General features: G+C 42.2%; 1 protein-coding gene across 1 annotated transcript in view; it reads left to right on the plus strand.

The window, feature by feature from the left end:
- Positions 1-5,769: 5,769 nt before the first annotated feature.
- The window catches only part of chl1b (cell adhesion molecule L1-like b), a gene marked incomplete at both ends in the record, with an annotated part of 40,611 nt that continues 25,350 nt past the window's right edge, over positions 5,770-21,030 (plus strand). The window contains 14 exons of the mRNA XM_083891940.1: positions 5,770-5,872; positions 11,395-11,503; positions 11,705-11,895; positions 12,483-12,605; positions 12,799-12,969; positions 13,231-13,257; positions 13,394-13,505; positions 14,096-14,277; positions 15,258-15,389; positions 16,823-16,963; positions 18,827-18,938; positions 20,048-20,214; positions 20,298-20,463; positions 20,578-20,702. Coding sequence (XP_083748066.1) covers positions 5,770-5,872; positions 11,395-11,503; positions 11,705-11,895; positions 12,483-12,605; positions 12,799-12,969; positions 13,231-13,257; positions 13,394-13,505; positions 14,096-14,277; positions 15,258-15,389; positions 16,823-16,963; positions 18,827-18,938; positions 20,048-20,214; positions 20,298-20,463; positions 20,578-20,702 — 1,861 coding nt within the window. The remainder of the gene's footprint in view (positions 5,873-11,394; positions 11,504-11,704; positions 11,896-12,482; positions 12,606-12,798; positions 12,970-13,230; positions 13,258-13,393; positions 13,506-14,095; positions 14,278-15,257; positions 15,390-16,822; positions 16,964-18,826; positions 18,939-20,047; positions 20,215-20,297; positions 20,464-20,577; positions 20,703-21,030) is intronic.

The raw sequence follows: 21,030 nt of genomic DNA on the forward strand, positions 1-21,030 counted from the left end.
GCAGCTGTGATGCCACTGCCCCAGCAGACCACTGCGTAAAAAATGGCTGATGCCACTACTGAGTCGTAGAAGGTCTTCAGGAGTTCTCCCTGAACTCCAAAAGACCTTAGTTTCCTCAACAGGTAGAGTCTGCTCTGACCCTTCCTGTAGAGCGCAGCAGCATGATCAGACCAGTCCAGTTTATTGTTAAGGTGAACACCCAGGTATTTGTAAGATGTCACCATCTCTATGTCCTTTTCCTGGATGCACACCGGCGATGGAGGAGAGTGTCGTCTTCTGCGGAAATCCACCACCAGCTCCTTAGTTTTCCCCGCGTTGAGCTGGAGGCGGTTCCGCAGGGACCAGTCCACAAAATCCTGAACAAGTTCTCTGTACTCTCTGTCGTCATCGTCTGTGATGAGGCCGACAATGGCAGAGTCGTCAGAGAACTTCTGCAGGTGACAGGAGGGGGAGCTGTAGGAGAAGTCTGCAGTGTACAGGGTGAAGAGGAACGGAGCCAGAACTGTTCCCTGTGGGGCCCCTGTACTGCAGACAGCCATGTCCGACACACAATCCCGAGTCCTCACATACTGGGGTCGATCAGTCAAATAATCCACAATCCAGGATGTGAGGTGAGGATCAACTCCTGCATGCTCCAGCTTGTCCTTCAGAAATGCTGGCTGGATGGTGTTGAAAGCACTGGAGAAATCAAAAAACATGATCCTCACAGTGCTCCCCGACTTCTCCAGGTGAGAAAGAGCTCTGTCCTGCAGGTAGATGACAGCGTCATCCACCCCGATGCTGGGCTGGTAGGCGAACTGCAGTGGGTCCATCGCTGGTCTCACCACAGGGCGCAGATGAGACAGCACCAGACGCTCCAGGATCTTCATCAGGTGGGATGTTAGTGCCACCGGCCTGTAACTGTTAAAGTCTTTGGGGTGTGGTGTTTTTGGCACTGGTACCACACAGGACGTCTTCCATAAGTGTGGTACTCTCCCCAGTTTCAGGCTCATGTTGAAGATGGTCCCCATTATCCCACACAGCTGAACTGCACAGGATTTGAGGAGCCTGGAGCTGATGCCATCAGGACCTGCAGCCTTCTTCGCCTTGATCTTTTTGAGCTCTTTTCTCACCTGGTTAGGTGTGAAGGACAGATTGGAGCAGGGGGGTTGTGTGATGTTGAACGAGCTTGGAGATGAAGGGAGGGGGGTGGAGGTCGGGCAGTTTACTGGTGATCCAGATGAAAGAGGTTCCAGCAGGGCTGTCGGGGGAGAAGTGGGGGCCTGATCAAACCTATTGAAGAATAAGTTCAAGTCGTTAGCCCACCTCTGGTCCCCTACAGTCTGGGAGTCCAGCTTGTTTTGGCCGGAGATGGTTTTCAGGCCTCTCCAGACTCCGCTGACATCTCTCTGCTGCAGCTGCTCCTCCATCTTCTTCCTGTAGCTGTCCTTCCCCTCCCTGATCTTTCTCCTCAGCTCCCTCTGAACAGTCTTCAGCTCCTCCTTGTTTCCTGACCTAAAAACTCTCTTTTTCTCCTTAAGGAGAGCCTTTATGTCAGGGTTAATCCAGGGTTTGTTGTTAGAGAAACATCGTACTGTCCTGGTGGGTACAGTGCTCTCAACACAGAAGTTTATGTAGTCCGTAATTGTGTTTGTGAGACTGTCGATGTCCTCCCCATGTCCCTCACAAAGTTCGTCCCACACAGTAGACTCAAAACAGTCCATCAGAGCCTCATCGGTCTCCTCAGACCATACTTTCACTGTGCGGGTCACAGCTGGCTGCCTGTGTACCAGAGGTTTGTACACAGGAAGGAGATGAACCAGGTTGTGATCAGATCTTCCGAGGGGGGGGAGAGGGGTTGATTTATATGCCTCCTTGGTGTTGGCATAGAAAAGGTCCAGTATTTTATTGTCTCTGGTGTGGCAGGTGACATACTGAGTGAGTGTGGGCAGAGAGGTGGAAGGAGAGGCATGATTAAAATCCCCAGAGATCAGGAGGAGAGCCTGTGGATGCTGTGTCTGCAGCCTGCTCACCACTGAGTGCAGGACGTCACAGGCTGCATTAGCGTTAGCAGAGGGGGGAACGTACGCAGCTATCGCGATAACATGCGAGAATTCCCGCGGCAGATAGTTCGGTCTCATGCTAACGGCTAACAGTTCCAAGTCCTTACAGCAGTGTTGCTCTTTAATAGTGATGTGCCCAGAGTTACACCATCTATCATTCACAAACACTGCCAGTCCTCCTCCTTTCCTCTTTCCACTCTCTTTCGTCCTGTCCGCGCGAATCAGCTGGAATCCGTCCAGCGCGGTGTCCGTGTCCGGGGCAGCAGCGGTGAGCCACGTCTCGGTGAACAGCATGATGCTGCAGTGCCGGTAATCTCTCTCGTGCCGGGTCAGCGCCGCTAACTCGTCCATTTTATTAGGGAGAGATCTTACATTTCCCATAATAATGGACGGGAGAACAGGTCTGTAACGTCTCCTTCCAGCACGACGTTGGACTCCAGCGCGACACCCCCGTTTTCTCCTCCTGAGCCCACGGGGAATATCGGGTCGCTCCTCCGGCAGCACAGCTGTGCAGCGCAGCGCTAACAGCTGATCCCTACTGTAAACAATGGAGCCGTGACTCCACACGGGATCCCCCGACACGGTCGAAAAGTGTAAAAAACTCACCAACAGGGCCACAACAAGCATGGTGTACTTGGTGCCCATGGTGACAGTGCTTAAACAAAAAGACACACTTAAAAGAAGTTGAAAAAAGTAGGAAAAAACATAGTTTGAAGAGAAAAAGGCTAGAAAATAGCGAGAGCTGCTGCAACAGGCGACCACACGGGAGGCGCCATCTTGCCAGTGTTACGTTGTCTTTTGTGCCAAATTGGTGCACAATGGCTTATGATTTGGTCTTGTTCACGAGGAAGAAAGTTTGTCAGGCAGTGCTGCTCTATATCTGTCAGTCAGAAACAGCTTTAAAGTATGGAGGCAGATTTTTACTCGGTCCACAACACTTTAACTCCCTCTGTGTGCCACCCTCTGTGGCTGAGCTTCTGTCCCCTCTGAGTCTTGGCTAAGCAAGGTTAGGGTTCATATTGGCCTTCCCACAGTGAGCGGCTTTTAACCTCCTGCCAGCGTCATCAATCTGAGGCTGGTGCAATCGCTGCTGAAAGGAGTGGGGATTAAGAAAGCCTGTGGCCTGTAAATCAGAAGAGCTGTATTCTGGGGCCCCCCTCGTGTGCATCATATAGCCCCAATAGGAACGATATACCCCCTGACTTCAGTGCAGACATTGTTACTCTCAGCGGTTAAGCCCAGCAGACCTCCCTCAACCAGATGGCCGAGTTGGTTCCCAATAAATGTTTAACGAGGGGAGAACAAATTAAATCAAAAGGCAAATGATCAAGCACAGTTTGAATGAAGTGTAATCCATCTAAGGTGTTGTTAGCTTGGTAAAGGCTTTTGGCCAGCACAGTAGGTCAATGAGAACACATTGTCTTGTGGGAATTTTTCCATCCCCCCTCTTTCCTCTTAACCAGACCAGTCTTACCAACACGGCACAAGCCAATTAGCAGAAAGCTCTTACCTTTTGATTTTAATCTGTGTTTAGCAACAAACGCAAATCCCCATGTTTGGGAAAGACAAGAACAAAGAAGGAGCCTCAGGCGCTGCTGTGAGATGACTTGTAAATCTTAGATGTCAGATCTAAATTGTGATTGAGTGGGGTGAATTTATATTAAGTATATAACGCACTCAGAGTCTCGTGCCGTGTTGGTGATGCTGTTTAGTGGGCGGAGTGGGGTCAAAAGCTGGTTCAGAAAGGTCAGTATTGAGTCACAGACAGAGTTAATGCCACTGCTATGAGATGGGGCTGAATGGTCCAAACGTTCATCGCTCACTGAATGAATGAAATCGACTCTTTTGTTGTCTGGTCAATTATTCAATTCCATCACTCCAACAGTATTGTGACCTCGGTGTTTCACACTGACTTTAAGGCATGAGGTGGGTTAGGGAAGAGCGAGAATTCAGACAAGCTTTTTAGACACTGCACAGCTGGTTGAACATTGCTATTTGCTGTACAAATGCCCTCCTTCACATTACAGGGATAGTTAAGAGGTAGTTCAGGTTTTTTGAATTGTGGTTGTACGAGGTGTTGGCACTTTATTACTATGATTGTGTGCCTTAAAAAAATCGGTTCACAGAATGAAATCCACACTGCTTGAGTCAATGATATCTATCAGAATATCGATAGTTGAAGTTGCAAAACCACTTACTTTTCCTCACCAAAGTCCATAGGCAAAGTTTGCATTTTTGACTCATAAGGACTTTCATTTGGTAAGTTTGTGTCAACTTAGAATGAAGAATTTCACAAGATAACATAGTTTAACTTATTATTACAATATATATTTATAACTTTATTCTTAAGATATCGTATGTATTTTATTAGAAAAGCCTCTGCCTAAGTGTCAACAACGAGTTTTCTGTCACTGATGGCTATGTTAACAGTGAGTGCAAGTTACGTGTCAAATGTGTCAGTGCCTCATTCACCAACAAATCAAAAAGCCGAACTATCCCTTACATTGGATGCTCCATCAATACTAATAAGACATTGAATGCACTGACTGGACGTCCTAACCTTGTGTGACCCCTTCATGTTAAAACATATCACTTTAATGCAAACACCAGTAAAAAATAATCCATCAGACCAAGAACGTTATCACTTTATATTTCTTCAGAACGCTGATGTCTTGTTAATATTTTCCTCTTTTTTGTTGTTAAGCTCTATGTTAAGCTGTTGAGCTAATTACCACGACACGACCTGCCGAGCTGGGTCACAGCCAACACGGGGAAGACTAATGAGCTGACACCCCAGAGCGTACACATAGGGACAGCACACACTAAAAATTCCCATACATCGCCCCTTTCTCATGCTCCTCCCCGCTCCATTTGTGCACTCTGGACCAATCATGTGGTTATTATAGTCCAGACTCGGGTCTGTTAGCTGGAAAATGGCCCTGTACTCTGCAGCCTGTCAGTGTGTTCGCAGTCAGACGGTTTTTGCTCTGACTGACTATGTACACACCATTTATCCCTCAACATCCCTCAGGCAGCGGTGCTTTGCTGCAGCGGTAGATAAACGTGTAGCTGCATTGTTAATCTCTCTGAGTCATTGTTATCAGAATCGTGCAGGCGCTGATCAAAAACAGCAAAACATTGATTAAATCGGCTCAATTGTGCCTCAACTCTGATGGTAATTTTGATTTTAGTCTTGGCACTCTTTCAGAGTAAATGCCTTATTTTCCCCCCCTCTGCATCTGCCTTGCATTAATAAATGCACTCGCTCCTTCATTTGTTTGTTTGTTTCTTTCCATTGTCAAAAAAACTCACTTTCTGCTCGACACAGCCACAGACATCAAACTACATCACAATTTGAGTCCCAGGGGGAAGCATCAATGATAGTAGGCTCTAATGTCAGTGTTTCTTTGTTGCAGCAAATGTGAACTAGCGCACACCAGAGCTCCTGTTGATGCGAATGGTAATGTACGGTGTGCCAGCAGCAGGTTCTGCCTGGCTGAGCAGAGAGCAGCCGTGCTCCCAGTCACGGGGGGATTTGTGGTGTTTGGGGTTTGCTTTTTTTCTGTCTGCCAGCCAGTGTGTGGGTGGATTCATGGGGGCCTTCTCCGTCTGTGCTGCTCTCACAGGTACAGCGTCTTTCGGCATCACCAGAGAAATGCACTGAGGGAAGCGGAGGAGAAGCACGCATCGTTGTTGTCGAGGAACGTCAAAGATTTACAGTGAAACCATGAGGTCGCAGAGGAGGAGCCCAGGACTGGTCGCAGTGCTGCAATTGATCACCTGTATTTGTGCCTTATATACGACTGCTGCCACCGACATCCCACTGGAGGGTGAGTCTCGAACACTTACTCACACATGCTCACAAAGGAAGCTGGTTTCAATCAGTGCTGCAGTTAAAGGGGCACTTCACTCAGATAGCAAAAACATGTGTTCTTTTTACACACGCACTGGTAACACTTTTCATTTTTAATTCGATTTCTATCCAAATAACCAAGGATGTTGAATCTGAAAAGACTGTTATTGAATTAGACATTTTTAAATTTGATGTCAGTATCAGTATCATATTGGACGATTCCATCAACTTTCTTATAATAGACAGGATCTGAAAGAAAGGCATATCATGCCGCCTAGCCGTAAACACTGCATGCTATATTTTAAAGATCTAAAGTTCATAGTGCATTTAGGGTGTGTCCAGGTGCTTTATTTTATGTTTTCAAACCAAAAGACCAATGAGTGCCATCTCTCATTGAAAAGTGAAATATCAGTGGACTTAGTGGATTGCTATTTTAAAAGGAGATTCTCCACGTAGTAAGAGATGATGCTTTCCCTGTATCGGCTGTTTTTTACAGCAGTAAAATTGGATTTTGACACATTCTAAATGCCCTTTAGTTATTAATGGACTCGAATAGATGAACACCACTTCCTTCAAACCAAGTCGCTGCTTCCCACTGTCTCAAGATGGCACTGGGCCAACCATACTCTTGACTGAACTTCATTTCAAAACACTCGCAGGCATTCAGTGAGCTCAAGTATGATTTGCCATATAAAGGTGAAGTAAGTAGTTTATAGTGCCATCTAGAGGAGAGGCTGAAATTTACAACAAAGAACTGCTCCTCTGCTCACCCCCTCCCTTCCCTGAGCACTACGGTATCCGCAGCCGGTCAAATGTCGTCCTCGTTGTCTTTCTCCGTGTCAGCTGATGAGGTTCGTGAGGCGAGGGAGAGGGTGAGCTACCGCAGCTGTAGCAAATGAAGCGGAGAGAGTGGAGGCGGCACTTCCGCTACAATAAAGCGACGCTTGATTTGTTCTCTCGCGTTTGTCCTTACATGCTCCGGTAGATACTTGGCGTCTCGCTGCTAACAGTGGCAATGCAACAGCGGCCCGCGACCATATTATTTTACATGACTTTTTGAAACACTACGAAAATGAAACAAAAACTATTATGCGGCAACTAGACAATGCAGGAGCACATAATATGTATACAAAAGTTGATTTTGGGTTATATAAACCCATAAATACTACACAGTGTCCCTTTAAACAACAAAGATTGCTAGAAAGAAGAGACACATTGTAGTTATTCCCAAATTAGGAAATCCACTTTTTCAGGATATAAAAGGTAAATTGTCATTCAGCCAGAATAGGAGGTTTAGTCCATATCAGCCAGCTCTATTTGTGACACTGCTTTGTTTTGTATTGTATGTACTAATTGGCACCAGGTGCAAGATGAAGCCCAATGGCTGTTTCCTTTCCATAATGCCACTGTTTAATTCGTTTAAACACACAGATCACACACATCTCCTTCAAACTAGGGCTCTAACTAACGATAATGTTCATCATTTGTTGATGTGCCCATTGCTCTCTTAAGTTAATCGATTGTTGCTTAATCTTTAAAATGCAGAACATAGTGAAAAATGTTGTTCGGTGTTTCCCAAGTGATATCCACTTGTTTGTTTTTCTTCCCACAAACCAAAGAGATTTAGTTTTGTGTCATGGAGAAGCAGAGAAAGCAGCAAATCACAGAAATAGTTTGTGGAGTTTTTTGAAGCATCAGCCAATATGCCAATCATGTTTCTGTAGAGAATCTGATTTGGTGAGTTTAGAATTTTTAGCTATAAGAATGTTCATAAAATCTTTCCCTTAGATTTTTTTTTCACCTGTGGTACTGCGGTTAAGGTCCATGAGGACACCATGATGGTGTGGCCCATATCAGTTCAAGGCACATTTAAAAAAGAAATGGCCTAATAGTCATAGATAATACTGTGTTGTCTTGTGTATCTTAATTTGCAGCTTTTGGTGCTCACTCGTGCAAGTTCAAAGTGATTATTTTTCCTCGCACATTATATTAATGGTCATGTGAAATGCTAGCGGTGCTCAGTAATCCGTCATGCTGCGGCCGTGTAGGGGAAACTGCGCTTATGTTTTTAGTTTCACTTAAATTAGAGCCATTCTTTCTTTACATTCAGTTTGTGATGAGAATTATTTGAGTCACGTCGTGTTTTGCAGTCCAATATTTCACAATGAATCAGCCGAAGGTCTAGATAATAGACACTTAAGCAGAACAAACACACATTAAGGGCAACTCGCACAGAGTGAATTATGAGACACGAGGAACCAGTGGAATAAATGAACAAGGAGAGGTTATGTGGAGTCGCATCATTATTTATTCTCTTCTAATGAGAATGTATCCCTTTGTCGTGCTTTTATCAGGGAGAAAAGCATTGAGTTATTTGGAAGGAAATAATTCACACCACAGAGCACTTTAAGTATTTTGTTGATTGAGTGCATCTGCATTTATTTTCCTTGTTTCTTTTGTGTAGTCTGCATGTTTTCCAGTTTCGTTTTATATCGATCCTCTTCCTCTAAATAATTTGGGAGCATCTCTTGAAGGTTTTATAAAGAACAGCTCAATCTGGTTTTCTGAAATGGCACAAGCCTTTCTGTTCTTACTTATGTCTGAATATCACTTTCATTCAAGCTTGTGTTTCGCATTAAAATGTGTTTGTGTTCAAAAAGGCTTTGTTAATAACACTTGTGATTCTCTCCCTGCTGCCGTGGATGGTGTAGTTTTCGGTCACGTAAACAGTAAGTTCACTCCGCTGTGGTATAAGTGATATCATTAGCTCTGTGTCAGTTCATCTGCAGTCTTGCTGTCAAACACAGCATGTGTATGTGTAACAATAATGTGTTTGACCCGATTCTCATCTCTCATCAGCCGTGACTCCATAACATTGGTATTTTAACTTCGAAGCCTCATCCCGTTCACTTAAACATACTACAGTCACACATGTGGTGTTGTGTGTTTTCCATATTTACCACATGCCACAATGTTTTCATCAAAGCATCATATGAGCTCAATCAAAGACAAAAGGGCAGATGTACAGTTGTTTGTGAGTGTAGCGTAAACAATGACCAAGTCAGGTCACAGATACCACATACTGTGCCTCCTCTTTTTACTTTGGATGTTCCAGGCCTCGGGCTCATTGTGAAATCACTGCATGCCATTGCTTTGTAAAAGTTTTAATCAAGTTGGAAAACCACTGATAACTTATTGGTGTGATTTCATTGACCAATTGTATGCACATTTTGCAAAAATCGAAAAAATAAATACAATTCTTGAAATACCACATAACAGTTTTTATACGTAAAGGTGGTAGAAGAAGTGGTAAATCTGTAATTGGTATCCATATTGGAATAAGAGGTCCACTGAATTCAACATTTGGCCATTGTCAATGTCATCGTCAATTTCCATGTCGTTCTGCAGACAGTCCACCGGCATCTGCAGTTTGATTCTGCATGGTCCCCAACTGAGAAAATGATAACCTTGGAAACATACAGTACTGTGCAAAAGTTTCAGGACACCACCAGCTTTGTTGTTTTTGTCTGACTGTCTGTCAGATTCTTTGATCTTTGCCATTTGGAATGAAGTGATGCGACTTAAAGCTGGTTTTATATTTTAGCAAGCTGTCAATGAGTTTAGCTCATGCTACATGTGTATGTAATTCTCAACCATGTCTTGAGTAAACCTGACATAATAGAAATTTACAGCAGATTTTTCTTTAAATAAAAGTAGGACAAACACAGGATTTACCAGTAACAGCACCAGGTTCCGCTCCAGTATTAACAGAGTTGTGTTATTGTTCAAGTGTAAGGGTAGATCTTGCTAAATACTTAATACATGTAGAGGATGTTTTTTTCTGAAAAATGCTTTTTTCTAACAATAAAAACAACAACAACAAAAAACTGCTTTTCTGGATGGGTCCCAGTAAAGTGAAATAGAAATAATTATCCTCTATTGTCATTATAAAATTGCCAAAACAACACATCTAATGGTGACTTAAGATGCACAGTACTATACTTGAGGTTATATGAGTGAGTCTGCTGGCACCCATATTTGCACAACTCCAAGAATACATGGAAATACAAACAATGGCAATTTACTGGTGAGAAAATTGACGCTACTAAAATGGAATGCAAAATTGTGTATGCATGCGTGGAATGCTATATTAGCGCGAACCCTCATTAAACTATGAATGGAGCCACTGGCATGTATGCAAATCTGGAAGAGGAAAGAGGCTCTGTGCGGACGTGGATCGCAGTAAGTTGGATCTACAGCCTTCCTTGTATGAAAATAGATCTAAGCAGCAACATGCATCAATTTGAATTAAAATGTTCTACCACATAGTGTGAACTCACAGTATTCGCTGAACAGCAGTTAATGGAAAGACACATACATGTGCATTTCGCTACACAGCTCAGTTGAAACTAGGTTTGTGTGTGTATTGGTGTCATTTACACCTTATGTTTCTGTAAACACTATAAGCAGTAACCGTAGTAACAGCTTCTTGCTGGGGACAGGGTCACACAAACTCAACATTTGTTTTCTGCACAGAAAAGAAAAATGGAACCCAAACTACTCTCTGACCATTGGTTCTGTCTTTGTTTATCACAGAGGCCAACTTTTTGAAAAAAAAACAAAAAAACACTCAAAGACAGAAAGCCCTTGTGCTGAAAAAAATCCTCTCAGCCTGTTTCCTTGTTCCGTCTGTTTGTACATGTACAGCAACAGATAAACGTCTGTAATGAACACAAACATGTTTGTACATCTGCCCTTAAGAGTTGTATTCCAAAATCAAAACACTCTTGCACACCAGAGTCATAAAAACAGTATTATTTTTGTGATATTTTGTAGTGCATTATGTTTTTTTTTATATATTTGGGATAGAACTCTGCTTAAGAGTGGTTTTTAACTATAAGTCAAAGTGAAAAGATTATTCTGATTGTGTTCACATGAAGGGTGACCCAACATGATATCTAAACACTGCTATATAGAGAACACAGGGAGAGTTGTGTGGAGCTGATGGGCTTAATTAGCACTGAGTGAATTCATATGACAACATGATTTCACAAAGTAAATTGTGGAAAGAAAAGGCCCCTTTCCCTGTCTCCTTTCTGGAAGACATCAGGCAAATATTCAAAGTTGGTGTTTACTCCAATTACTTGTGCAAGTAAATGTAAATTATCCCGCGGCACAAATAATGCATTGCAAACATTGCCTTTACATTTCATGTGACCACACCAGGAGTAGTCCCAAGATGTTTAAAGGAGTAAACAGGAAGAATATTGAGAATATTCTTACTAAGTCAGAGCCTGAAGATAACCTTAAGGTCTTATAACCTCTGATGTGGCGGTCACAATAAGCCATTGCTTTGATTTAAGGAATCACGAGACAAAAAAAAATGGTTAGAAACCACTGCTGTAGCATGACGTTCCCAATGCTGTACTGTGTGACAGAATTCTGTACTGAAGCCTGCGTTCTCACATTCCTGTGCCCGTGTGCTTGTTTGTTGCCCAGTTGAGCAGCTGCCCACCATCACAGCCCAGTCGCCCAGCTCCCTCATTGCGTTCCCTTTCGACGAGAGCTTCCCCGTGACGTGTGAAGCCAAAGGGAATCCCGAGCCAGAGTGAGTATTGAGGATGAAGAGCCGGTTAGCAGCCAAACACACAACAGTAACAAACAACTACAACAACAGTTGGCCATTGATGAGATGGCCATGATGGACTCTGTCTTGTTTGTGCACTGAGTTTTGAAAAAAAAAATATTAGCTTTCCGCAGTCTTGGCTTTAGAACCTGACATTTCAGTACTGCCTTTTCTTTTATGTAGATTCAGATGGACGAAGAATGGCCAGGAATTCGACCCCTCTCTTGACCCCCGGTTAATGAAAGAAGAGAATTCTGGGACCTTTGTGATACCCAATAATGGGAACCTTACAGAGTACCAGGGAAACTATCGCTGTTACGCCTCAAACAAACTGGGGACCGCCATATCGAAGGAGATTGAGTTCATTGTGCCCAGTGAGTAATATAAATCTGTGGTGTGTGTGTGTGTGTGTGTGTGTGTGTGTGTGTGTGTGTGTGTGTGTGTGTGTGTGGTGCTCTGTTACAGTGCTTTCAGAGTGATTCAGGAGTGGCAGTCCTGTGTAATGACTGCACCTCTTCATTGTGAGCTTTTTACTGCATTGGATGTGGCAGAAAGTCATTGAGGCCTGTGAGGCTTGCTCCACCTCTCCACCAGCATCTGCACTGGAGAAAACATCAAAAGTGATTTGGCCTCTCCGTTCCTTTTGTTACATTTTCTTAACCAGCACCGTCCATAAATTGTCAAGCAAATTCTTTGACTAAATTTGGTTTGGTGTTTCAACCACTCTGCAGTGGTGAAGATGAGCCACACACAATTGTCACAGTGATGTCTGTTTTCTTTCAGTTTCTGGACCGAAAAAAAAAAATCCCACAGATTCCAATCTACTGAATGAATCGGACAGAGCTCAGGCGTCAGGCCCCTCACAACATTCTAGAATGCTATTACTGCCATCTGCTGGAGAGAAGTTGACATGCACCAACTTATTGTATTTCCCCTTTTATGACACTCCACTTCAATGTAGATGTTCCAAAGTTTCCCAAAGAAACAATCGATCCTGTGGTGGTGGAGGAAGGCCAGGCTTTTACTCTGCAGTGTAACCCACCATCCGGAATACCGCCTCTGCAGATCTACTGGATGACTATCAGTAAGTTAAAACCTTTTATTTATGATACATTAACTACTACTATTACTGTAACTAATAAAGGCTTGAGGATTTTTGAAACACAAGGTGCCCAAAGGTGACATTTAAATAAACAGTTACAAGGTGTAAATATTGTGATGCCCTGACTTCTAATGTGAAATGCATTGTTTTAAAACGATATTGTGTTCGTTGTCAGATCTCCAGCATATAGAACAGGATGACCGCGTTTCAACGGGCTTAAACGGTGACCTCTACTTCTCTCACGCGGTGGAGAAGGACAGCAGGATAGACTACTGCTGCTTCGCAGCCTTCCCAAAAATACGAACCATCGTTCAGAAGACCGCCATGTCTGTCATTGTCGAGACAAGTAGGTGCAGCTTCTTTGTCTTCACTCAAAACTCCGTTTTCTTCTTTAAATCATCATGGTACAAACCTTGATTTGGTTCCGAGTGCTGATTATTTTTTTACTTCAAAAGCCATCCCAATGACAAGCTGTCTTGTTTCATGCACCATCTTGGTTTTATATTGTGATTTCTACATTGTTTTGTCATGATGCATCTACATTGTCCTTGTGTTTATTGTTTTTTTTGTTTGTTTCTTTTGTCTCTTTTGTTCACCTCCATTTTAGAAAAAAGTGACATGAGTCCTGAAGCTGGTAAGTTTTGTGAGTAAATCACCCTTGTGCTGTGCATCATCCACACCACAGCTGTTTGAAATCTGTTGCCTTAAGTGAAGTCCCTACACCTCTGATTTGCATTTCTAGTGCCTGATTACCTGATATTCTTCCTTAGCTAATGCAATCCTGCAGAGAAGGCCCTCTCTTCTGACGCCCTCTGGTGACTCGTCACAGACACAGCTGGTCAAAGGAGAAGACTTGAAATTGGAATGTATCGCTGAGGGATTGTAAGTTATTCAAGGTTTTTTAAAACCAAAACAACAAAATATAGCCGGTTCTGGTTTACTGTTCTTATATTAAGACATGTCTCAATCATTGTCTGTGTATAGAAGTATTCAGGTATTAGAACAAACTCCTGTTTTCAAGCCTTAATTTGACTGGCACCAAAACATTTTTTGCAGCCACAGTTAAAATGTACCATACAAGTGGTCAATTGCACTGGTGTCCACTCATATTTGCCATGCTTTATTGTGTATTCACACTAAATGGGAACATAATTTACCAAATTGAACAGACCTGAATCTCCCGGCTGAGGCCGTTCATTCATCAGGAACATCTTTTACTAATGTTATAAATCAGGTGACAAATAGAAGCTGTTTTTCCCAAAAAGTTCAATTCCCAAGTTCCTAGTTTATATATAATGATTGAGACACAAGAACAGGAACAAAAAGGTTCCCTCCATCGTCATCAGGATATCAAAAGATATAAATTGAAACATGGGTATAACGGATCATAACAATTACTGCAAGACTATGTCCGTTTTATACACAGTCTATGGTTTTACTTTGACTCACCTGTGTGTCTCACTTTCTGTCAGTCCAACTCCACAGGTGGAGTGGGTGAAGATGGGTCATCATCTTCCTCTTAAAGCAAAAAAGGATAATCATGGAAAGTTGCTGATTGTACCGAGAGTTGACCAGGAAGACAGCGGGAAGTATATGTGCCTGGCAAAGAACGAATTAGGAGAAGCCATGCATTACTTCACAGTGAGCGTGGAAGGTAGTTACACTGCTGCAACAATCATTTTCTGATCCATCACTTTTCTTTAAACGCGTGTCTGGAGCAGACTTGCTGTCGGAGTGCTGGTTGCACAGTAACAGTGCCACTTAATGATGCTTTAAAAAGAGCCAGATTAGTGCTGGTTGAAAAGCTCACATCAGTTAATTAAAATTGTGAATGCTTCAATTTAAATAGTGTTCAGTCATAAATAACTACCCACCCCCAACTGATACTTCTTATTATGACATTTCAATAATACTTGTTTTTCTTTTAACTTTCCTCCAATTTTCTTTCTTGTAAAATACTTGACAGTTAAATGAAACATGTTTTTAATATCTAACGCCTGCGTTTTGGTGTACTGAAAAGTAAGAAAAAAAAAGATTTGTAGCAACTACGGCAGTCATATATAGTGGATTTAAAGCTCCTCTTGTGGAGAAATGCAATTTAAATACAGTACAAGGTAATACTCAATAAATACGCAAGTGAATGATTTATAGCTTTATGTGCACTCTTAGCAGTCGCTTAGTCTAAAATACTCAAATATGTGGCCCACAAAAGCCCGCAACACTGAGGTGTCGGCGGGCTTTCTAATTTCTAGCATGCTGGAAATTTGATTAGAGTCTGCTGCGACTCCAGCCGAACCCAGCCATTCAAAGACCAGGACAGGGGGAGGGCAGCTGAAACCTGATCAGAAAAACATCAGGGGTTCATCACATAGAAGAAGACAGAAAGGGAAAAAAGACTTTACTGAGTGTAACCATGTTTTTTCCCTAACGATAGTGTACAAACTAATCTGGGCTCCTCCTGGGAAAAGATTGTGTAGTGTGACCTCCTGTCTCAGGTCATTTCACGTTGTGTAAAAGCCATGGAGTGTGAACTTGGATAACATGTGTGCGGCTGAGTTTTTTTTGTCACCTTTCTGTAAATACTTAGTGTGAAACTCACACTCATATCAGTTTGTGCTGACTGTGTGTTCACAGAGCCTCCAGAGTGGGAGTTTGAGCCCGAGAGTCAGCTCAGCATGATCGGCTCGGAGGTCGTGATCAAGTGCTCGGCCAGTGGGACTCCTCAGCCAACCATAACATGGAGGGTGAACGGTGTGCCTCTGCAGGGTCAGTCTCACGCTCACTGTACCACCTGATACCCAGAGAAAATGTGCATTTGTTTAGTTTATGTCGTTAAGGTAAAACACAGAAGCTACAAAATAACACATTTGAAGTTACTTTCGGGGACAACACTGGATCAACAACTCCTGTGTGCTGTGATGTGAAATCGATGATTTTCTTTATGGTTTACAAAGTGTCACAACCTTCAGTTTCCAATCAGAAAAGGGTCTATAACTGTGTCATTAAGCGACAGACATTTTTGTAAAGATATTGTAGGCTTAAGTTGGGCATAGATTTTATGAGATATGAGATAAGCCTTTTGTTAAGATCGGCTTATTTCCACTTGTCCCCACTGGCAGAACCTCTGTTTCTCATGCTGGTTGTGCTCGCAGTGCAGTCACTGTTAATTATGTGTCATTACATAGTACAACCACTCTTTAAAAAACATGAACTCCTCCTGCGGTGTTGACATTTTGTTTGCCTTATTTCTGATGAACACATTACATCAGGTTAAGCATGTGGAAGATGTGCGGGAGAGTCGGTAGGAACGTCGCTGAAGCCAAAAATACTAAATGGGTGTTGAAGGAATCCACCATGAAACGCTGTAAGAATAATCCCGAGCTGTCAAATGCTTTGGATTCTTTAAATTGAATTTCACACAGTGAGAAGAAAACATTGTATCTAAGGGAAAGGGAAACGGACCAGAAAGATCTGTCATACCACAATGCCACTCGTGATGAAAACTGTGACGGTGCAGTTTTTACATTATATAGTAGAAGGACTCAGGCTTTCTTGGATTACTGTTCCAGCCAGCAACCAGCGAAAAAATGTGTTGAGAAGCAAACGTGGCTGTGCTTTTTGGATGAGGGCAGTGTTTTCCAATGTGGCAACAAGCCAATTTTGAAGGTTCGAAAGAAACAATTAACGAGGAAGAGTTTGTTAAATTGTTATTTGAATAGCAGGGAGTGATAATGGTGGGAGATGTTGCACTGCCCTCAGTGACCAAGCGCAACACAAATTATAATACTATCACAAAGAAATGTAACTATCGAAAAAATATATTTATTATATTATTTTTCAGCATAATGTTGAATGCATTGCTTAGAACCTTATAGAACTAAAATGCACCCAAATCCAAACAGACCAAACTCCTTTTTTTTTCTTTTTTTTCGTTTAATGAGCTTGCAGGCTCTGTTTGGTTTCTGTTTTGTTTCACTGTCACTTTCTGCTTTGTTAATCTCTTATTGCTGTGTCACCTTTTTATGTCCTGTGTTTACAATGTTAAATTACCAAATATACTCTCTTTACCGGAGGTAATTTTGAGCATTTACTGTGAATGAATGTCAGTTACCAGTCGATTACCTCTTTATTTAATGCATTTCTTCTTTTAATGTTGACATTTGCTGAGTTTTATTGACTGTACCTTTGGTTGATCACAGACACCCCGGCAGTCAACAAGAAGACATTCGATGACACCATAGTTCTGCATAACGCCAAGGCATCTGACAGTGCTGTCTATCAGTGTGAGGCCTCCAACAGACATGGAAAGCTGCTGTCCAACGCAAACATCATGATTATGAGTATGTATGACAGCCTTTTGTTCCCCGAGCCGCACAGATCCTTCTCTCTGTCATGTTTTTTTTCTTCTTCTTTTTCTTCCTTTTTATCAAGCACATAAAAACAGTGGAAATATTTATTCCAGTGTGTATGAATCATCGTGGTGAGTCACTGGCAGACTGCTGACTGCTGATGAGTCTAACTCCTGAGCTGGAGATGATGTTGGCATTTGCCCATAAAGCAGTGATGATTCCGTGGAAGGTGTGGACGAGAGAGGCTTCCTACAAGCTGCACTGCTTCAATCAGACTGCAATTGCTCCCTGTGGAGCAACAAGTGGTGTTCTGTGACATTTATGCTATATGCTAACAATTTCCTCCACAAGCCCGTGCTGATTTCGGTGTCATAAGGCAAACATGTGCTGCTTTTACACCACATATTTAAAAAAAAAAAAAAAAAAAAAGACGAGGCTGTTGCTTTCCGTTGCTCTTCACCTGTGTGGCGACTTTGTTCTCGGTGACACAGGAGTTAATGACACTGGACAGAGTCTGAATGCTCAGTCCCAGCTGCTGGCTCTGTAAATGATTAGGCGGACAGACAATTTTAATGGGATAGCTTTGACAACCACTGATAACGTGTCCGTGCTCGGCTAACTCATTATTCTATTGTTTATGTCCTTCCTTTCGTTTTTCTATTACAGGTTACTGACAGTCTGACAGCTGAATGCTTTTTTTAAAATCCATAAACATCCCTGCAATTAGCTCAACAAAGACAAACATTTTTTAATTATGTTGTTAGTCCAACTAAAACTAGACCTTTAAAATACATGTAAACATGTTTTAATTTGCATTTGATGGAATTCTGGAGTGTAATTGCATGTATAATGTTCTGTGCAAGATTCAGACCAGTGCATTTTTGGACTGACCAAGAGACCAAATGTATGCTGCAGATAATACACAGTGCAGGATTTCACCCTTCAAATAATGTCTCCTAGATTATTTTGATGATACATCAACTTAGAGCAGGGTGAATGGCAGCACAACAATAATTAGCTGCCAGCTAAACTTGTTTTGGTCTGTGACATCAGATTAACTGGGAAAAAGGCTAATTCTAACAAACTGAAAGTTGGCATATTACCACCTAGAGTAGCAGAGTCAAACACAATGCATTAAAGAACTAGAAAAGCACTCGGAGAGTGCAGACCTCCGCCAAGGCAGCTCAGCCCCCCACAAACTAGCGATAAAAATATTTATATATTTAATATTTAATCACTTGCTCCTGGTCCCATTGCGGACATTTCCTGAAAATTTCATCCAAATCCGCGACTTTTTGAGTTATGTTGTTAATAGACAGACAGACAAAGAAACAAAGAAACAAACTCTGGTGAAAACATATACCTCCTGGCTGAGGTCAACAATCGATTTCCCACCACTGTTTGTATACTGGAGCAAGGACAGTTTGTGAGCTCATTTAACCCATGATTACCTTTCCATTGCTGTGTTTACTTTTTTTTAAACTGCTGCATCTGTGATGTCTTCTTCCTGTTTCACAATGGAGACTCATGATTTACAATTGATATCACCTTCTATTGAATACCTGAAGCTTGTGCTTGAGACCATTTACTCCTCAGGAAAATGTTTCCTGACATTATAAATCATTTGAAATGTAGCCTCATTTTCCCTTTGACTTCCATTCAAATTGCTGAATAACTGCTATTTCTGTCCTACGTCCTAGGTTTCACTGTTTTAAACAGGAAGATATATTTTCTGCCTCCTTAAAGTCGTGACAGTTCAGCAGTCGCAACTTGTTCTGTTATCCGCTGCTTTCCTAACAACCTTTGACTGATGACACGTTTCTGCTTCTGCTGCTTTTTTTTTTTTTTTTGCAGATCTGCCCCCCATGATTTTGACCAAAGACGGAGAGGATTACTCTGCTGTGGAGCGGAAGGGAGTAATGATCCACTGCAAGGTTTTCAGTTCTCCTCCTTCCACAATCACCTGGTTAGCCTGCATGTTTTTTTCTTCTTCTCAGTCTACTACACACCAGCAGAGAGCAGTAGCTCTCAACTGCTTGATGCATACAATCCCTTTGTGCACTGTTCATCTGAATCACTGACCTGCTGCTTCTGTAAAACACACGTCACTTAACAGGCGTGTTATTTTCAGCAAATTTAATTTAATGTTCACAGTGTAGTGTTTATCCATTTTTTTTTTTTTAAACCAGTATTATTGACTTTGTTAATTTATGATTAAAATATATTTTGCAAAAACATAATTTAGGCACGTTTCAAAAACAGTGCCATAGATCCATCAGATATCCCAGCGCAATTCACTTAGAAATTTCCTCATGAGCCAACAGGTCACCAACATCACTCATCCAAACCAAGTCTGCAAAATTGCCTTGTTTACTCATCATTGATGTTCTCTTTCATTGTTTGACACTTCCCTCATCCATGGCCTTATACTCGGTTAATTTATACATTTGAACAAGTGCAAGGCATTTTTGCCCAGAGAAGCTCTGTAAACACCAGAGATGGTTGTGTGGGACAATCTAGCAGATCAGCAGTTAATACTCAAATACTCGGACCAGCCCATCTGGAACCAACAACCAAGTTTAAAGTCACCTAAATCACATACCATTCGGATGCTCAGTTTGAACTTGAAGATAGATAAAGATAGATCTTTATTTTTATTATTTTAAACATTTGTGCAACATTTACAGTGTAGTTGAACACTGAATTTGTAGACTACTTTATCCCATCACCAATTTTTTTTTTTTTTTTTTTTTTACTGTATTTTATATAAATGTTCTGAATGTTCTCATTGCAACACAAGAACACATCTGGCTTTAAACACAACCATTTCCATCACCGTCCTGGACTAAATCAGTACTGTTCACATCCTTATATTTATTTAAAATTTGTTTTTTAAGTTGTCGTGGCACACAATATTAATTTTGTTTCCTTTTAAATGATACCCCCACCACCACCATTTTTTTTTTTGGGGGGGGGGTTATAATTGGACCCCCATGATTAGCAAAGTGGTCAGTGAGTGTATATGTTTCTTTCCATTATTAGAATGCAAAGCCTTTTTTCGAATATGTTTTTCAGGAGCAAAGACGACTCCTCTGAATCTGTAGAGGGTCCGAGATTCACGGTTCACGATAATGGGTCCCTGGAGATCTACAGTGTTGAGAAAGACGACACGGGCCAGTACACGTGCTTAGCTAAAAACATCGAGGGGTCCTCTGCCATTGACGCCATGCTCTATGTGAAAGGTAAACCGCACATTTCCATGCAACAGTGCTTGCAGCGCCCCACAGTCCTCGAGTTGTATCTAACACAGTCTTCTCCATGGTAGATCCCACTAGCATCGTCATGGTCCCGGAGGACCAGCAGATCTTAATAGGTACCACAGCCCAGCTCTCATGCCTGGCAGAGTACGACAAGTCCTTCAGCAACGACTTTGAGCTCCTGTGGGAAAAAGATGATATAGAGATAGCCCTTAACTACACAGAGAATTCAAGGTGGGATACGTGATTTTATTTCTTCGTCTTTTTTTTTCTTGCAGACTCACCGGAGAGCCGTTACATTCTTCCATTTCATCACTCAATATTGTGTCTCCATCTTTCTGTCAACAGATACTTAGTGGAGGATGGTGCTCTTCACATTATCAATGTCAGCCAAGAGGACCAGGGTGTGTACACATGTGTGGCAAGAACCCCGGTGGACCAAGTCATAGCCTCAGCGCTGCTCATGGTCTTAGGTGAGCCAACATGTGAACAATATTTCTGCTACAGTGTCAAATGATCAGGAGGTCCCTGGTGAAACATTAATCTATGACACAGACATACATAGATCAATAATGTCAGGAAGCCAAAGCAGCGCATGGACTTGCAGACTGTAGCTTAATTAGCGCAGTGTAGTGGCTGTGTTTGACAATAGGTGTTTGTGAGACACTGTCAACCTTCTTAAGTCTAAAATAAACAGTGGAAGCCCATGCATCCATGAAGCTTGTTTTCCACGGCCGTTTATGTTTGGTTGCCGATTTCATTCAACATTTGTTCCTTTGGCCTTTTTTTTTTCACTGCACC

Source organism: Microchirus variegatus, assembly GCF_963457635.1.
Source record: "Microchirus variegatus genome assembly, chromosome: 7".
NCBI classification, from domain to species: domain Eukaryota; kingdom Metazoa; phylum Chordata; class Actinopteri; order Pleuronectiformes; family Soleidae; genus Microchirus; species Microchirus variegatus.